Genomic DNA, 19,660 nt, shown 5'->3' on the forward strand with positions numbered 1-19,660 from the left:
GTTTGCCAGAGAAATGTGTGAAACACATTCAAAAACAGATGTCAGTAGATCATAATTTGGAGTGATCCAACATTTCACACAGAAAAACTAGACATCTGTTGCAATCTTGTTAGCTATTATTATAAAAAACAATATTAACTTAGTGTATTGCTTACCACAAAATGTTGTTGATATCAAAAGACTGATGAGGCAAACTGACATTCACCTGATAAAATGCCATGATTCATTAAAAAAAATATCAATGACAACTCCAGCATGGCCATAACACCTATGTGTGGCACATACTTCTTCAGAGACCGTTTAATTCCAAAATAAGCAACACAAATTCATGTAGCCTTTAAGCTTTTTAATTAAACAAGAACATTGCGATAGAACAAGAAGCACAAATTGAAGAACTACACTCTGTTGAAGTTTGGACCCTAAGATTTTCACTGTATCCGCAATTACACCTGCAACCCTGTACATGTGACTATTAAATAGTGAATCTGAATCACTCTGCTGATTATACTGCGGGAGAAGCCATGACACTACCCAAATCAGGGTTGGAGTAACTGAAATTATTTTCTAATAGGAAGATCCTGAATTAAAGAGTAATTGACCCCCAATCCTGATCCAAATCGACAGATTAAAACCATGTTCTCTTGAGAGCATCCTGTACCTGACAGTGGAGGATGTTTCACAGGTTTACCGAACACACCTCACTGAACATAGGTCCACAGATTCACTTTATGAATTGCCGGTCCACAGATTCTGGGAGCCTTCAGACACACAACCGGCATGGCTGTTAGGACTGCAATGCTGCTACCTCCCAAAATAGACCATGTATGACATTCCATGACTTGAAACAACTTTGGACCCTGTACTTGATATGCTGTGTATCATGTAATAAGGGTTTGTATAGTCCCAGTATGTCTGATCAGAGGAAGGGAGGATCATAGAGGGAGGAAGCTAAACTCAGTGAGCAACAGTCCTGAACAGCAGAGACCCTCTTCTCCGTTCAAGTCAATTATCTCACCATCTCCCATCATGTCGCCCCTCTGCACCACAGAGATATGACAGAATGGGGAATGGTGGGATAATGCAGCATTCCTACGACCACACAGAGGAACCCTGGGCTGCCCTACATAACGACCCTACAGCTAACGACATGGACTTGTGACAAAGTTGAATACTATTGTATATTACTGTAGCCACAGTGAAAGGTGTGAACATGTGAGGAAAATCAACTCCTTTTGGAGGAATGTCTCCTGCGACGGCTGGTGTGACTGTTTCGCAGCGTGAGCTCAGATGGCTCGGAGTGCGACCGCTCGTGCAACTTCAGGAGACGCAGGTACCTGAAGGCTTTTCCACACTGGCCACAGCTGTGGCCCTCCCCTGTGTGTTTAAACTTGTGCTCCCTCAGGTGCGTGTGTAGTTTGTAGGTCTTCCCACACTCGTCGCAGCTGTAAGGGCGTTCGTTCGAGTGCAGCCCCCGCTTGTGTATGCGGAGGCCCCCGCTGTCTTTAAAGGTCTTGTCGCATATGTCGCATCTGTAAGGTTTCTCTGAAGAGTGCCTGCGTACGTGGGCCTGGAGTAGGCTGTTGTTGCCAAACATCTTCTGGCAGACAGGGCAGGGGAGTTTGGGACTGGGGTCATGGTCTTTTTGGTGTCTCTTTAGGTCAAACTCATAGACAAAGGTCCTTCCGCACTGGGCACACAGGAACTGGCGGTTCCCGATGTGGTAGCCCATGTGTCTCTTTAACAAGCTTGGCATAAAGAAGCGCAACCCACACTGCTCACAGGCGTACGGGCGGTCCGTGGTGTGCCAGCGCTGGTGGGAGGACAGCTGGAATTGGGTTGGGAAGCTCTTCGGACAATGAGTGCAGAAATAGGTATTCTCACTTGTATGACAATCCATGTGTCGTTTGCAGTACTGTACCTGCGTGAAGCCCTTTCCACATATGGTGCATTTGTATGGTCTCGCATCCGTGTGGACGCGATGGTGATTCTGAAGGCCAACCTTTCTCCGAAAGCATTTGCCGCACTCGTCACAGCTAAAGGGCCGCACATCAGAGTGAATTTTCATATGGTTGGTCAGGAGTGCCGACGTCCTGAAGAACCTGCTACAATCGGTGCACTTGAAAGGTTTCTCTCCGGTGTGTATGCGGAGGTGATCCTCCAGCCGTCCCCGAGACAGAAAACGCTTCCCACACTCTTGGCAGGAGTTGGTTGCAGGTTCTCTCTTTTTAGAGCACGCTACTCGTAGTGGCTTTTGCACCCTCTTCCTTTGGATAATGGAACTCTCAAAGAGATCGACCTCTGTTTCCTGACCCCCGATCACCACACTGCTCCCGAGCCCTGTGTCGGCCAACTCCATCTCCTTGTCCAAATGATCGTTTTGTGGAAGGGGTGGCAAGGACTGGAGCGATAAAGTGTAACTGGCAATATGGGGGACCCACTGGTCGACACTCGTCAGCTCGACCGGCTGGTTATCCGTGGCAGGGATGACTATCTGTGAAGGAGAGGCTTCAGTGATGGAAGTATTCATCAGTGATACAAGCTGTTGCTGTCTCATCGTTTGCAGCATACTCCTTACTGTTGGTGCCCCTTTTGATGGTGCCCCTCCCACCAGTCCACTAACACCTTGAGGACTAGAGCAGACCACGGCGCTCTCTGGCAGTACATCCTCATCTTCTCCAGCATGGTCAGAGTCATCTGACATCATTCCCAGATCCTCCAAGTTACTGAAGGGGGCAGGGTTCATGACGCTTAGAGCGCCTTCTAATGATTCTGATGGCTCGTCAAAATCTGGCTCCATTGATGGCCTTCCACAAGCGAGGCGGAAGGACAGCGAGGACAGCACACAGTCACCCACCGAAGTCGTGACAGGTACTGAGAGAAAGGGACAAATATAGAAAAATGACATTCTGATTGGTTGATTGTGAAAGCCTAGGAATGAGTATGTTGACATTAATACCATTGAAAAACTATTTCACATTCCTGTAAATACGGCTAGTTCAAAGTGATCCATGAGAGTTTGGGGAAAACTACATTGTACTTTGTTCAGCTGTTGATAATTCTACTTAAAGTAAAGTAAGCCTACCAAACTGAATCTTATTTAGCAGGTTCTGGTGCTGGAGGAGGATCTTCAGGTGCTCAGGGTCAGACACAGACTGTCCACACTCCTCCAGGTCAGAGGGGGCAGCACTGATAATGGACGCTATCTGAGAAGGAGAGGTAGAAGCTAAGATCAGCATCCAGGGGGTTTCTTAGAATGCGCAGGATAAACAACAACATGAAATGTGTTGGCACGTATAAAGTTGTCTAACAATGTCAACATTAGATATGATTGGTGAATTGTTAGTCATAGACTTGTTGTGTAACAGTTCATTACCTGGGAGAGATCTGGCACAGATAGCAGTCGTTCCAGTTTGAGGACCAAGCCTCCCACAAGGGCCTGCAGTGCTGTGTCATACTTGGAGCCATACTGTGTATGGAACTCCTCCTACAGGGAAGGAAACAATAAGTTTAAGTCAGTGTCTTTGAAATGACAAAGTGGACAGTGTGAGAGGAAAGGGAGAAAGTGTGCCGAACCTGGAAGAAGTGCTTCCTCTCGTAAGGGTTTTTCAGCAGGGTTTGGACCAGCGCCACAAAGTTAGCCTGTGACTCCTCCACTTCTGCATCTTGCTGCTGTAATCAGGATGTGTAGGGGTGACAGGGTTTGTAGAAGTCATAAGTCCAACCTGAAAACAACTTTTTATCTCTTTACCTTATCCATGTTTGCCCTTTGCAGATCTAAGGAATCAGATGAGTGACAGCAAAGCAAGACAGATGGCCAAAAGCTCCCACAACCCCCACTAGGTGTTAACACTTATGTCGTTTACACTTATCCAGTACCCTCAGATTTTTACACCACAGAGCTAAAGGCTATTTTCAAACCAGACTAAATGTGCAAATGTTACTCTCTTTTAAGTAGTCGTCCGAGAATGGTATTGACAGAAATCTTTTTGTATGCTGTGTTACAGGTGTGAGTTGTTCACTGGTATGGGGCGGAATTTCCACACAAGAGAGAAATATTCTTACTCCCAAGATGTTCATCTTTTCCAGGAGACGTTGGATGTCCTGAAGGTTGGGTGGGTCCTTGCGGAACAGCTCCAAGATCATCTAAAATAATGGGACAAAAATTATATGATTTTTCTAATACACAAATGTGTCAAAACCACATATCATGTCACTCACCCTTGCTCTCAGGCCCAGGATGAGTTGAGCCCTCTGTTTGTAACTCAGCAACTTTGGAACAGCTTCAGTCACCACTGTTACAAACTCCTCGACCTTCCCATAGTGCATCACATTGCGTTGATTCACCACATGCCATACAAATGAATACATCAGCCGCAGGGGAGAAACCAATAGTCGCAAAGAGGAGAGAGGAAGTGGGGGAGCTATAGCAAGACGATAGAACAACATGTTAGGGTGTGTGGCTTCATCCTCTAGGTTCTTTAGCAACAAATACCTCCAGCAACATGGCTAACCAACTTACATTTAGAAGGCATGCCGAAATAGACATTAGTTTTACACTAAGTTATCCATTGAAGATAGTCGCTAGATAGCTAGCGCTCTGCACTGCAGTGACTTGGGTCTGTAGCCAGGTGCACATTTGTCAAATTGGTTAGATTGCTAATACATGGTTAGCAAGTGTCGTATAATGTAACCTACCCGTAATGGCTGTCCTCTTCTTGACTCGTTTGTCCATGCCGGAATGTTACCAAATATGTACGATAGGTAGAAATCTAACAGTAAAGGTAACTAGCATGATAGATAGCTATCACCAACTTTACTAACGATTTATGAAAATGGCGACAACAGATGTAAACGGAACCAAAACCAGAACAGTTTTGACCAGACTATTAACAATAAGATTGGCAGCATAAGATCATTACTGCCACCTATCGTCCTGGAATAAGAGCCGCAATTGAATCCTACTGATCTTTTCTTGAAATTACATTTGAGATTAAAACACACATTTCATCATTTTTCTGTATATATTTGGTTGAGTATGAATTTTTATTTTGTGGCTTAATACACTTTAAATGTATTATAAAGAGTAATCACACAGAACCGTTCCAGCATACATTTGGTTTCCCTTGCTGTGAATAAAATAGCAAAACAAATGAGTAGTGGCACACAATTGTGACTATTTGCCTTTATCCAACATCAAATGTTGTGCATATTTTTTGTAAAGGCTTCCGGCAATCATTGACTACTCTCAGAAAGAGATTAGTGAGTAGCTGTCAATTTACATCTTATGTCATTAGAATTTCAACCTATACAAAAAAACAACAAATAAATACGTTTTAATGACACAATCACAAATTATTATTTAACAGGAGACATGTTTGTTGCTGCATTAACTAAGCCAGACATTATACTATTTTTCAGTGTTCTGTCTATTTAGGATATCCTGAATTATGGTCCAAAATGGTCCAAAATCTACAACAAAAAAATGAGGAATATTATTACAGCTATTGGCAATTTGTCAGGACATTAAAAATAGCATCCCAGTCAGTGTGTGTGGAAGGCAGCCAATGTGCAGAAAATCAACTCATTTTGGAGGAACATCTCCTGCGAAGGCTGGTGTGACTGTATTTCCTTGGTTGCTCAGATCGCTCCCCTGAGTGCAACCGCTCATGCGCCTTCAGAAGACGTGGTAACTTGAAGACCTTTCCACACTGGCCACAGGGGTGCCCTTCCGCCGTGTGATGGATAATTATGTGCTCCTTCAGGTGCTGATTCAGCTTGTATGTCTTCCCACACATGTCGCAGTGGTAAGGCCGTTCACCCGTGTGCAGCCGTTTGTGACTGCTCAAGCTGCTGCTCTGTTTAAAGGTCTTGTCGCATATGTCACATCGGTAAGGTTTTACAGAGGTGTGCGTAAACATGTGGGCCTTGATGAGTCCGTTGCTGCCAAACACCTTCTGACAGACAGGGCATGGGATCTTGGGCTTGGGGCCATGGTCCCTTTGGTGTTTCTTCAGGTCAAACTCATAAACAAAAGTCTTTCCACACTGGGCACACAGGAACGGGCGGTTCCCAATGTGATAGCCCATGTGCCTCTTCAGCCCACTGGGATGAAAGAAGCGCATCCCACACTGCTCACAGATGAACGGGCGCTCCATGGTGTGCCAGCGCTCGTGGACAGACAGCTTGTATTGGGTTGGGAATCTCTTCGAACAATGAGTGCAGGGAAAGTTATTTTCACTTGCATGAGACTGGATGTGTATTCTGCAATAGAATGCTTGGCTGAAGCCCTTTCCACAGATGGTGCATTTATGTGGTTTCGCACCCATGTGGATGAGCTGATGCTTCTTCAGGTCAGCCTTTTTCCGAAAGCCCTTGTCACACTCATTACACTTAAATGGCCGCGCTTCAGAGTGATTTTTCATATGAGTGGTCATGCCTCCTAAGGACCTGAAGGCCCTGCCACACTCAGTGCACTTGAACGGTTTCTCTCCTGTGTGAATGCGGAGGTGATTTTCCAGCTGAGACGGATAGACAAAACTCTTCCCACACTCCTGGCAAATTATGGTTGCCTCAGGGATTTTCCTCTTCGAGGGTACCGTTATTCTTTGTGGCTTGGGCGCCCATCTCCTTCGGATAAAAGCCCTCTCAAAGAGATTGGCTTCTGTTTCCTGACCCCCAATTAACACACTGCTTCCAAGACATGTGTCACCTGACCGGATCTCCTTGTCTACATCATTGTTTTGTGGAAGGGGTGGCAAGGAAGGGAGCGAGATCGAGTTACTTGCAATGTGGGAGACCCACTGGTGGAAACTCGCTACTTTGACCGGTGGGTTACCCGGTTGGTTCCCAATGGTGACCGTGGCAGGGATGACTAATTTGACTATCTGTGAAGGAGAGGATTTGGTGAAGGAACTACTCATCAGTGATACAAGCGGTTGGTGTCTCTCTGTTGGCAGCATACTCCTTACTGTTGGTGCCCCTTTTGATGGTGACCCTCCCACTAGTCCGCTAACACCTTGAGGACTAGACGGGCTCTCTGGCAGTGCATCGTCTTCTTCACTGTCACACACTGCATTTTTCACCCCACTTCCGTTATCCTTGGCACCCTCTTCTCTCTGCAGAGTACTATCTTCTCCAGCGTGGGGCGAGTCATCTGACATCATTCCCAAATCCTCCAGGTCACTGAAGGAGGCAGGGTTCATGACACTTAGAGCGGCTTCTAATGATTCTGATGGCTTGTCAAAATCTGGCTCCATTGATGGCATTCCACAAGCGAGGCGGAAGGACAGCGAGGACAGCACACAGTCACCCACCGAAGAAGTGAGAGGTACTGAGAAAAAATAAAATATGAAAAATATTGAAGTACTTTACATTAAGAAGACTAGGCTTTTTATATATATTCCTGTTTTTAAAAAATCATTAAATGGTTCATAATGAACTGAAAGGTCCCGTATGTAGCTTTGTGTACGACCCAACCAAATGTACATAGAAATGTGAGTTATAAATTTGTCTTTCTCATTGTAAGCAAGTCTGAAAAGTGGTATTTTGGTCCTATGCATGCTATTTCTATGCCTTCCGTCCTTAAGTTTAGCTTTTGCATCTTTTTATTTAAGGTTTTGTAAACTTGTAATGTTCTTTGTCTAGCTGTTTATAAATGTACTGTACATACACAGGGAGGATAACAGATAATGATTCAAGTAGAGACTCCAAAGCTTCCTATGGACTGTTTTCAAGCCTACCATTTCTGTTGAACTGGGTTTTATTTAGCAATTTCTGGTGATGGAGGAGGATCTTCAGCTGCTCAGGGTCAGACATAGACTGCCCACACTCCTCCAGGTCAGAGGGGTCAGCACTGATCATAGATGCTATCTGAGAAGGAGAGGAAGAACCAAAGATCAGCAAAAGGGAGGTGGCTTAGCATGTGAGATAAAGACAATAATATGGCATGTGACATAAATTGTTATCTAATAATGACAGAATTTAGGTATGATCAGTGAACCACTAGTTATAGACTTGTCATTTACCAGTTCAATACCTGGGAGAGATCTGGCACAGATAACAGTTGTTCCAGTCTGAAGACCAAGCCTCCCACAAGGGCCTGCAGTGCTGTGTCATACTTGGAGCCATACTGTGTATGGAACTCCTCCTACAGGGAAGGAAAGAGTGACAGTGTCTATAAGAGAACCTACCTGAATGACGAGCCGCTAAATGCAAGTCAGAAGAAATGAAGAGAGAGGAAGTATGTCAAACCTGGAAGAAGTGCTTCCTCTCATAAGGGTTTTTCAAAAGGGTTTGGACCAGCGACACAAAGTTAGCCTGCGACTCCTCCACTTCCACATCTTGCTGCTGTAACACAGAATGTGAATAATTTGATACAAGCATAACTTTTCTGGTTATCTGAATTAAGCTATTAAAATGAGTAGCTGTTACACACTTTGAATGTATGTGTAACCGATGTGAAATGGCTAGCTAGTTAGCGGTGGTGCGCGCTAATAGAGTTTCAATCGGTGACGTCCCTCGCTTTGAGACCTTGAAGTAGTGCTTCCCCTTGCTCTGCAAGGGCCGCGGCTTTTGTGGAGCGATGGGTAACGATGCTTCGTGGGTGACTGTTGTTGATGTGTGCAGGGGGTCCCTGGTTCGAGCCCGGCGAGGAGACGGACTAAAGTTACACGGTTACATATGCAGGAGAGAGAAAAAGGTACTTACCCCTGATGCACTGATGTTCATGTTTCCCAGGAGACTTTGGATGGCCTGAGGGTTAGGTGGACAACCCTTGCGGAACATCTCCAAGATCATCTAAATAATGGGAATCATTGCGATATTGAGTAAACTTGCATCTTCCCCGCCCACCTTACACACATCTAGTTTCTACTGGCATTGATACAAATGTGTCAATCAAAGCATAATAAACCACCCCTCCCATGACCACACAACATAACACTCACCCTTGCTCTCAGGCCCAGGATGAGTTGAGCCCTCTGTTTGTAACTCAGCAACTTTGGAACAGCTTCAGTCACCACAGTTACAAACTCCTCGACCTTCCCATAGTGCATCACATTGCGTTGATTCACCACATGCCATACAAATGAATACATCAGCCGCAGGGGAGAAACCAATAGTCGCAAAGAGGAGAGAGGAAGACGGGGACCTATGGAAAGAAGAGAGAACCGAAAAAATGTTAGGCAGTAGTTGCATAAAAAATGGTTGTCTACAACATCAAGGCTATACAAAATATTATGATAAGACTATCACACAGATGGGCGTTATACTCTTTGGCTTTAATATATTTAGCAGCAATATAGCTACATTTAGAAAGAAAGCCAACATGACATTAACATGAAATGAATGTAGTTAGCTATACTAGTAAATTACTTTACAGTTCACTTAGGGCTGCCTGTAGATTTAATTTGAGCTACTCTAGCTAACGTTAGCCGGGGTAAATAGCATAGACAGTTAAGGAAAAAAAACTGCCTTACCCGTACTGACAGAAGCTTTGACTCGTTTGTCCATGATGGAAAAGTTGTTATCAAATGTATGTATGGATAACAAACAACAAATCTAACAACATACAGCAGTATATCAACATGCAATAAAAATTAATAAATGTGGAAATGGCAACAACAACGGTACATCCAGAAAGTAATTAGTGTGTCGTGAGCAACACTAAAAAAGCACTTCCGGGTCAAGGTTTCGGGAAAATGTAAATATAAGAGTAACGTAAACTTCTACATCGCCTTGGTCCGTACAATTGCCCTTATTTTAGCGCCCCAAAAACGCAATACTTCCAGTATTGAATTCAGGACCTCTTTAATTATTTTTGCAAGTAGTAAGGCTAATATCTTATAGTCATTATTAAGAAGACAAATTGGACGCCAGTTATTGATGAGCAAGCACTTCTTTTTTAGGCTTAGATATCAGTGTTATTAACCCCTGACTCACTGTAGGAGGGAGAACATTGTTTTTAATACTCTCTAAAAATACTTAAAATAGGAAGGGAGCTACTTGTTCAGAAAATAATTTGTAAAATTCTGATGTAATTCCATCAACACCTGGTGATTTATTGTTCTTTAGATGTTTGAAAGACTATAATCTCTTCAACTTCGATGGGTTCATCACACTGTTTAGATTCGATATCACTGATAGAGTGAACATTATTCAGTGAGTTAAAAAACATATCTGTGGATTCCTGAAAATACGTTGAGCTATACAATTTTCTGTAAAAATTGCTACAGGATTTAGCGATTAATTTTTTGGTCATCTGTAATAACACCATCAATGTTTAACTTATGGATAGTGTTATTTTTAGAGTGAAATTTTAAAGTCTAGAGAAATAGGATACATTCTGTTCTCCCTCCTCAATCCATTTTCTCCTAGTTCCATCTTCTCCTCCCCGGAGAGGTTGGCTGGGGACCTCTGAGAAAGGGAAGTTATCTTAATGATCACCTTTTCCTCCTCAGCTCTTCAGGTCTTGGCAAGATTACTACCATATTTTCTAAGGTATTTGGACACCTCACATTTAAAGAACTCCCAGTTCTTGCAATAAGATTTTTCTTCACAAGCCCTTTCCCAAAAGTGTGAGAGCAGATCTTTAACCTCAAATGTAACTATATCATTATTTAATAATGAGCTATTTAGCTTCCAGTGGGATGCTCTACCAAGGTTGGTATCAGGGGTAAATATTTTGATATCAATGTGTCATTACATACCCATTTGATGGTTTGTGTCAAATTTGCATCCGTTTTTAGGGCGGTGCTAAAGTGATCTTAGAAGTAAACAGCGGCTTTGAGAATGATGATCGCATGCAATGATGATGCAAAAAATGACTTGGTATCCCCCCCTTACCCCCGTCACTGTCCAATTCTTGTTTTAAAAAGATGATAGAAGTGCTACACCTGGTGGAGAGAGATTGTAAGACAGAAATAGTTGCTTTATGCTTGCTGTACGTAACGACACGCCACGATGTAACGGAGGGTCAGTTTTATCAACTTTTCTCCAATACTATAGAGCCATTACCATGTCGATCAACCCTTCAATAGAAACCTACTTCACACCCCCGATTTTGACGTCAACGCAGTCGCTACAGTCCAATTAGTTTTCTTTGTACGGAATGCAGTGAGTTTACGTTACCATACTTAATAGTATAAAAGTAATTCACCTGTATGTATTCATGATGTATGAACAATTGTCTGAACGTTAACAATGACACATATTTGTTTATATTTACATTTTTGTAATTTAGTAGATGCCCTTATCCAGAGCGACTTATAGTTAGAGCATTCATCTTAAAATAGCTAGGTGGGACCACATATCACAGTCATAGTAAGTACATTTTCCCTCTATAAAGTAGCATTCAGCAAGGTCAGTGTCAAGGCTATACAAAATATTACGGTAAGACTATACCACAGATGTTCACAAAAGGCATTTAAAATACTAATTGTGGAGGTGGAGTTTCAGATGTTTTTCGGGAGATGAGCAAGGCCTCTACTGTCCTAGCTTCAGGGGGAAGCCGGTTCTACCATTGGGGTGCCAGGACAGAGAAGAGCTTGGACAAGTCTGATTGGGAGCTGCTCTCCCGTAGGGGTGGATGGGCCAAGAGACCAGAAGTGGCAGAATGGAGTGCTCGGTTTGGGGTGTAGGGTTTGAGCATAGCCTGAAGGTAGGGAGGGGCAGATGCGTGTTGCCACCTGGGTGTCAGAAGGGATGGAGGAGAAAAGTAGTTGAGTGTCATCCGCATAGCAATGATATGAGAGACCATGTAAGGGTATGACAGAGCCGAGTGACTTGGTGTATAGACAGAAGAGGGCCCAGAACCAAGCCCTGGTGGACATCGGTAGTGAGAGTATGTGGTGCAGACAAAGATCGTCTGCATGTCACCTGGTATGAGCGGCCTGCCAGGTAAGATGCAATTCAAGAGTGTACAGAGCCTGAGATGCCCAATTCTCAGAGGGTGGAGAGGAGGATCTCATGGTTCACGGTTTCGAAGGAAGAGGATAGATCTAGGACAGGTATTCCCAAACTGGGGTATGACCAGGGGTATGCGCAATGCCATCAGGGGTATGCCAAATAAAACTGTGATTCACATTTAAAAACAGTCCATTTATATTTTCCAACAGGGCTATACATTTGTGTGAGGTTTTTTTTCTCACCTGAGTAGCCTCGTTTCACTGCCCCAAATTAAACTAACCATCTAGTGTTCAGCGAAATAACAACACAATGTCAAATACATGTAGCCTAGTCAAATAATTAACATCCAATCACATTAACCATTAATCTCTTGCAGATATTCCACTAACGGTCCATATGTAGCCAAACCTAGCTGCTGCTCATGTTCGTATCTGTACTGATGGAACAAAAGCCATGACAGGGAGACATAGTGGAGTGGTAACGCGCGTGCAAGCAGTTGCTCCCAACGCCACTTTGGTACACTGCAGCATCCACCGAGAGGCGGTGCTGCCAAGGGAATGCCTGACAGCTTGAAAGATGTTTTGGACACTACAGTGAAAATGGTTAACTTTGTTAAAGCAAGGCCCCTGAACTCTTGGGTATTTTCTGCACTATGCAATGATATGGGCAGCGACCATGTAACGCTTTTACAACATGGTAATGTGCACTGGTTATGAAGGGGCAAAGTATTGACACGTTTTGTTGAGAGACAAATGAACTCAAGCTTACAGACAATGTCAAATGTGACATAGCGAAGCACCTGAGTGAGTTGGGTGCACAATTACGCAGGTACTTTCCTGAAACTGATGACACAAACAACTGGATTCGTTATCCCATTCATGCCTTTCCTCCAGTCCACTTACCGATATCTGAACAAGAGAGCCTCATCGAAATTGCAACAAGCGGTTCTGTTAAAATTGAATTTAATCAGAAGCCGCTGCCAGATTTCTGAGTATCCTGCCTTGGCAAATCGCACTGTTAAGACACTGATGCCCTTTGCAATCACGTACCTATGTGAGAGTGGATTCTCGGCCCTCACTCACATGAAAACTAAATACAGGCACGGACTGTGTTAGGAAAATGATTTAAGACTGAGACTCTCCAATACAACCCAACATTGCAGAGTTATGTGCATCCTTTCTCATTAACCTGTGGTGAGTTATTCATAATTTTCGATTAACAAATAAGGTTTAATATGTAAGATGGTTAAATAAAAAGCAACATTATTGATTATTATTATATTATTATTTGTGCCCTGATCTTATAAGAGCTCTTTGTCACTCCCCACGAACCAGGTTGTGACAAAAACTCACACTCATTCTTATGTTTAATAGATGTATCGTATAGTGTGTGTGTGGCAGGCTTACAATGATGGCAAAAAAAACATTTGATAATGCGCTGACCCTGGTGCTAGAGTGGGTACGCAGCTGGAGGTTGAATGTTTGAAGGGGTACTGGACTATAACAGTTTGGGAACCAATGATCTAGGAGGATGAGAACAGAGGAGAGAGATTCAGCTTTGGCAGTGCAGAGAGCCTCCTAGAATTGGAGGAAATGGAGACAGAAAAGGAAACAAAGTATAGACCTGGAGGGGGGTTGCAGTGAGATTAGTGGGTGAACAGCCTCTCATAAAGATGAAGTCAAGTGTATTGCCTGCCTTGTGAGTGGGAGGGGACTGGGAAAGGGTGAGGTCAAGAGACAAATAATGTACAGGAAAGGCTCCCGTCTGGTTTTAGACCCCATCATTGTACTGAAACTGCACTTGTGAAGGTGTAAATTACTTTTAAATGGCGTCAGACCAAGGCTCTGCATCTGTCCTTGTGCTCCAAGACATTAGTGCCGCTTTTGTCACCATCGATCATCACATTCTTTTGGAGAGATTGGAAACCCTAATTGGTCTACATGGACAAGTTCTTGCTTGGTTTGGATCATACCTGTTGGAAAGATATCAGTTTTTCTCTTTGGATGATTTTTCTCTGACAAATCAATTGTACGTTTCTGTGTTCTTCAAGGGTCTGTTTTATGACCACTATTGTTTTCACTATATATTTTACCTCTTGGGGATGTCATTCGGAAACACAATGTCAACTTTCACTGCTATGCGGACCACACACAGCTGTACATTTCAATGAAACATGGTGAAGCCCCAAAATTGCCTACCCTGGAAGCCTGTGTTTCAGACTTAAGGAAGTGGTTGGCGGCAAATGTTTTACTTTAAAACTTGGATAAAATAGAGATGCTAGTTATAGGTCCCAAGAAACAAAGATATACGCTGTTTGATCTGACAATTAATCTTGATGATTTTACAATCATCTCAAATAAAACTGTGAAGGACCTCTGCGTTACTCTGGACCCTGAGCTCTCTTTAGACAAACATATCATATTTTCCATCTTTGTAACATTGCAAAAATCAGAAACCTTTTATGCAGAGAAGCTAATCCATGCTTTTGTCACTTCTAGATTAGAGTGATGCAATGCTCTACTCTCCGGCTACCCAGATAAAGCACTAAATAAACTTTAGTTAGTGCTAAATACGGCTGCTAGAATCTTGACCAGAACCCCAAAATTTGATCATATTGCTCCAGTGCTAGCTACACAGGCTAGCTACACTCTTTACACTGGCTTCCTGTTAAGGCTAGGGTTGATTTCAAGGTTTTACTGCTAACCTACAAAGCGTTACATGGACATAATAATGTCTGGAATGGAGTGAATGGAATGATATCAAACACATGGCTTCCATGTATTTACACCATTCCACCAATTCCGCTTCAGCCATTAACACGAGCCCGCCCAACCATCCTCCCCAATTAAGGTGCCACAAAACTCCTGTGGTTTGTCCATATAAACAGGATGCAACCGTAACAGACGGTCCATGAAGAGGTACATGTGAACGTGAGTAGATTACCTTGAAAACAACAATCTTGGACACAGTCCCCAGTTCTTATTATACCTCAGTGATCCAGTTAGTGTTGTTGCCATGAGTCAGAAAGTAATCCTAGCGTGCTGGAATTTGACGTGTAGACTATGAAAAACAATGTAAAAACCTATAGCGCAGGATAGGCCTACTCTTGAATACACAAATACTTTTTAGGCCTACACAAATGTCTGGATGATTTATACACTTTGCACACTTGCTCTGCCAGTGTTAATTTTCTGCGTTCTGTCGGAACCAACCTTACCTAATTTAGTATTGTGATCTATATCTGTCTATATTAGTTACTATGCTGTTACTAAGCAGTAATGTATTACGGCAGTGTTATGTTACAACACCTAATAGATAGTGCACATGCACACTATTAGGCAGGGGGCTGTAGGACACAAGATGTTCTTACTAAACTACACTAACTATACTCCCGTCTCCTGTCTGGTAGTTTTCTCCACAACACAAATATTAGTGGCGATGAGGTGATTAAGCTTCTTTTAAACAGACATTGCTTGAAGGGAAGAATTTTGTGTGAGTAATGAAACTCAGTACCATGATGTAAATCGTCAGTAATTTTGTTCCACCAGTAGAAGACTGTTTATTCTAAGCTCTGCTAGCAGGTACAGTGTTCGGGAGCTGCCAAGTAGCAAGCCTATTGGAGTCGAGAATAGCGACACTGCCATCTGATGGTTCAATTTGAACCCATCGAAAATAGGCATTATATGGATTGCTGAAAGGTCTCATTGAACCAAAATAAAGCAGTGGAGTTGACCTATGCAGAACTGACTGAAACTCTTTCAAGGCATTTCAAGCCCAAACTTGAACATCTTGATGATGCTCTCCGAGATAAGTTTCTATGTGGTCTCACAAGTCGCACTTGGACTCCAGCTTGCCCACAGGGATACAATTGAGCTATCAGGACACGCAGATCGTCAGAAAGGATTTCACAAGGTCAGTGACACACGTGGTGAAAGAGGCTCACAAAAGTCACACTTTTCTCAGTCCCGTCCTCAAGGCTACACAATAACACAGCAGCCTATATCACAAAGTACTAAGCCAAGTTGCTACAGATGTAGGAGAGATAATCATCAGCACAGTGAATGCCGATTCCAAAATGAAAAGTTCCACAATTGTGGAAAGGTTGGACATTTACAGAGAGTATGTAAAGCTCCAAAATGCACAGCAAGAGCGCACAAGGTGTCAGACGCAGCACAAGAAGAGGAAGGCACAGCTGGATCAGTATTGTAACTGTTCACATTGTACACAGCTCAACAACAAAAAGATGGAATCTATCTCAACATGGACTTAGCTGGAAATCTGGAGCGTCTGTATCTCTTGTTCCTGAGAGAATCTACAAAGAAAAACTGAACGAGTGCCCACTTCAGCCAACTTCCGTCCGCCTTTCACCATACACTGGTGACACTATTCCTGTGTTGGGGCAGATCCACGTACCAGTCTGGTATAAGGGGAAGGAGTGGACGCTACCGCTTATCATTGTTAAAGGAGAGATACCAGCCTGCTAGGCAGAAACTGGTTACAGAACATCAAGCTGAACTGGGGAGAAATCATTAGTCTGAGAAATGACAAACCAGTGAGTCAGGCTACACTCACTAACATGCTGGAGAAGCACAAAGATATTTTTAAAGATGGCTACCTACGGCGAGAAAGAAAAGTTCACTAGTAAAAGTCAGAGTGCAAGACGGAATCAAGCCTATCTTTCATATGCTCTTAAGGAAGCAGTAGAGAAGGAACTGGACCGCCTACAGAAGAATAACATCATCACAAAAGTGGAAAGGAGCGACTGGGCTGCTCCGATTGTTGTAGTCCCAAAGAAAGACAAGACCGTCAGAACGTGTGGAGACTACAAGGTCACCGTAAATCACTGCATACTACCAGAGGAATATCCACTACCAAACGCTGAAGATCTGTTTGCCACTCTAGCGGGTGGGAAGGTTTTCAGTAAGCTGGACCTGTCATTCTCTTATCAGCAACTGAAGCTGGATCCGGAGTCAGAACACTATCTGAACATCAATACACACAACGGGCTATTCAGATTCAATCACTTGGCCTATAGAATCTCGACAGCTCCAGCGCTATTCCAACACACAATGGATTAGATCTTGGACGGCATAGACAATGTTGTGTGTTTCATGGACGACATCCTCGTGCAAGCACCAACCATTGAAGAGCACCTTGTAGTGCTGGACAAAGTGATGTCAAGACTGGAGAAATACAGAGTGAGAATGAAACACAGCAAGTGTGAGTTTCTCCAGGACTCAGTGGAGTATCTCGGATACAAGATTGATGCACAAGGCATGCAACCAACCAACAGCAAGGTGGAAACAATCGTAAACGCACCAGAACCCACAAATGTCTCAGAGCTGAGGTCATTTTTGGGGCTCCTGAACTATTACGGAAAGTTTGTGGCAAACTTGTCCACATTGTTGCATCCACTTCACGAACTGCTGGAGGCCGATACAAAGTGGAATTGGCTTCCAGAATGGGAATAAGCATTCAAGACTTGCAAACAGTGTCTGCTAAAGAGCAAGAGGCTTTCCCACTACGACACAGAGATGAAGGAGTAGGAGCCGTCATGTCACATGTTCTACCGTCAGGTGACGAGACACCCTATTGCATATGCATCACGGACTCTGTCACCAAGTGAGAAAAATTATGTTCAAATTGAGAAGGAAGCCCTGAGCATAATATTCAGACTGAAGAAGTTTCACAAATACCTCTACTGAAAGAAGTTCCAACTGCTGACAGATCACAAGCCTCTGTTGGCCATCCTGGGACCAAAATCAGCCATACCAACCCTGGCTGCACTTTGAATGCAACGTTGGGCACTGATACTGCTAGCCTATGACTACGATATTGAGTACAGATGATCCGGTCACCACTTAAATGCCGAAGCACTATCAAGACTACCATGCAAAAGTGACTCAGACAGTGAAGATGATAGAGCAGTCTTCCAGATCTCTCTCATCGACAAACTGCCCATATCTGCTTCAGACATAGCAGAGGAAACGAGGAAATACCCAGTGCTTTCAAAAGTCTTGGACTTAACATTGGCCGGCTGGCCAACCTTCATTAACAGCAATAACCTTTGTCCATTCATTAACAAGAAAGACCTGTTGTGTACTGATCAAGGATGTGCTCTGTGGGGATCAAGGGTGGCAGTACCTCACAAATTCAGGGGGAGAATGCTATCTGTCTTGTATGAGGGACATCCAGGGATCACTCGAATGGCAGCACTCACCCGCAGTTATCTGTGGTGGCCTGGACTGGTTCAGGACATTCAGTAGCATGTAAGCCACTGCTCAACCTGTGAAGCTGTTCGCAACAAGCCTGCTACTGCACCTCTTCATCCATGGTCCTGGGCTGCTACACCATGGGAATGCATCCATGTGTATTACACTGAGAATGACAAGCAACATTTCCTTGTTGTCGATGTCCATTCCAAATGGATGGAAGACCATCAATATTCTCAGACACCTGTTTGCATCCTTTGGACTAGTCAAGGAGTTCGTCTCGGACAATGGCCCTCCTTTCACGTCGATTCTGAAATGTTTCTCAAGAACAACAGAGTAAGGGGTATCCTGTCACCACCTTACCATCTGGCATCAAACGGAGCAGCGGAGAGAGCCGTGCAAACCTTTAAGAAGGCCTGGACTGGACTCAAGGTTCAGTCTGTGCCCACCCACCAAAGGCTTCCCTGTTTCCTGTTTACTTACCATAACACACCACACACAGTAACGGAACGTACACTATCTGAACTGTTTCTGAAACACCAACCACGTACCTGCCTGACATTGTTGAAACCAGACTTGTCAAACACTGTGGCAAAGCACCAGCTACAGCAGAAGAAAGCTCATGACAGACACTCAAAGGACGTCAGGGAATGAAAGAGGGAGCGAGTGTAATGCTATGTGATTTCAGACACCCCAAGCACCTGTGGACCTCAGGTGTGATCTTGCAACGCAGAGAAACTTTGACTTACCACGTCCAAGTTGGTTATCGCCATGTCAATGTTCATGTGGATCATATGCTATTGGTCCAACGCCCCAGCAGAGACATGCAGAGAGAACAAGGACAATAACGACCCCCGGGACTATTCTCATGACTGTGGACGTATGGGAGAGACAGAGCCTGACCTTCCACCTCAACCTGTCCCACCACAGGAAGCCCAGGAGGAGCGGAGATATCCTGTTCGACAGTGAAGGGCACCTCAAAGCTTGACCTGTGAGTTGAGCTGTTTCAGGAGGTAAAGAACAGTAAAACAAACAAACACTTTAATATGTCCTAGATAAAAAGAAAGAAAAAGGACATTACCTGGATTAGTTATTTGGACACAAGTTCCATCTTCGGGGCGGAATAATACCCTGGATTTGTGCTGGGCTCTGGAAGGTCTGCTTTAACCCTTTAGTTGAGAAATATTTAAGAATGCATTGTTCAGATATTGCATTAGTATTTACCTTGTTGTCTAGGAGTTAAACACTACGGGGGGAGGAGTGTAGCATCGGTGATCTATATCTGTCTATATTAGTTACTATGCTGTTACTAAGCAGTAATGTATTACGGCAGTGTTATGTTACAACACCTAATAGATTGTGCACATGCGCAGTTTTGGGCCGGGGAGCTGTAGGGCACGAGATGTCTTTTTTTGTGTTTTTTTGTAAATATATATATCTATACAGTATGCATACATACATATAACAATATACACATATACATTGGGGAGAACAAGTATTTGATACACTGCCGATTTTGCAGGTTTTCCTACTTACAAAGCATG

At 43.7% G+C, this 19,660-nt stretch overlaps 1 protein-coding gene across 5 annotated transcripts in view; it reads right to left on the reverse strand.

Moving 5' to 3' along the window:
- Positions 1-331: 331 nt before the first annotated feature.
- Positions 332-19,660, reverse strand: part of LOC124014616 (zinc finger protein 17-like) — a 22,302-nt gene continuing 2,973 nt past the window's right edge. The window contains exons 3-16 of one of the 5 annotated variants that reach the window (XM_046329833.1): positions 19,653-19,660; positions 19,198-19,285; positions 19,020-19,117; positions 8,946-9,148; positions 8,707-8,796; positions 8,251-8,346; positions 8,036-8,146; positions 7,740-7,869; positions 4,219-4,421; positions 4,063-4,143; positions 3,574-3,669; positions 3,374-3,484; positions 3,083-3,203; positions 332-2,871 (exon numbers count right to left, since the gene is read on the reverse strand). The exon at positions 19,653-19,660 is cut by the window's right edge and continues 52 nt beyond it. In XM_046329833.1, the coding sequence (XP_046185789.1) occupies positions 1,223-2,871; positions 3,083-3,203; positions 3,374-3,484; positions 3,574-3,669; positions 4,063-4,143; positions 4,219-4,421; positions 7,740-7,869; positions 8,036-8,146; positions 8,251-8,346; positions 8,707-8,796; positions 8,946-9,095 (2,838 nt within the window). In that variant the 5' untranslated portion in view covers positions 9,096-9,148; positions 19,020-19,117; positions 19,198-19,285; positions 19,653-19,660 and the 3' untranslated portion in view covers positions 332-1,222. Of the gene's footprint in view, positions 2,872-3,082; positions 3,204-3,373; positions 3,485-3,573; positions 3,670-4,062; positions 4,144-4,218; positions 4,422-5,010; positions 7,331-7,739; positions 7,870-8,024; positions 8,149-8,250; positions 8,347-8,706; positions 8,797-8,945; positions 9,149-9,476; positions 10,042-18,865; positions 19,000-19,019; positions 19,118-19,197; positions 19,286-19,652 lie in introns of those variants that run through there. The other 4 variants (XM_046329834.1, XM_046329832.1, XM_046329836.1 and 1 more) reach the window with 4 other exon arrangements.

Source organism: Oncorhynchus gorbuscha, linkage group LG25, assembly GCF_021184085.1.
Source record: "Oncorhynchus gorbuscha isolate QuinsamMale2020 ecotype Even-year linkage group LG25, OgorEven_v1.0, whole genome shotgun sequence".
In the NCBI taxonomy this organism is placed as follows: domain Eukaryota; kingdom Metazoa; phylum Chordata; class Actinopteri; order Salmoniformes; family Salmonidae; genus Oncorhynchus; species Oncorhynchus gorbuscha.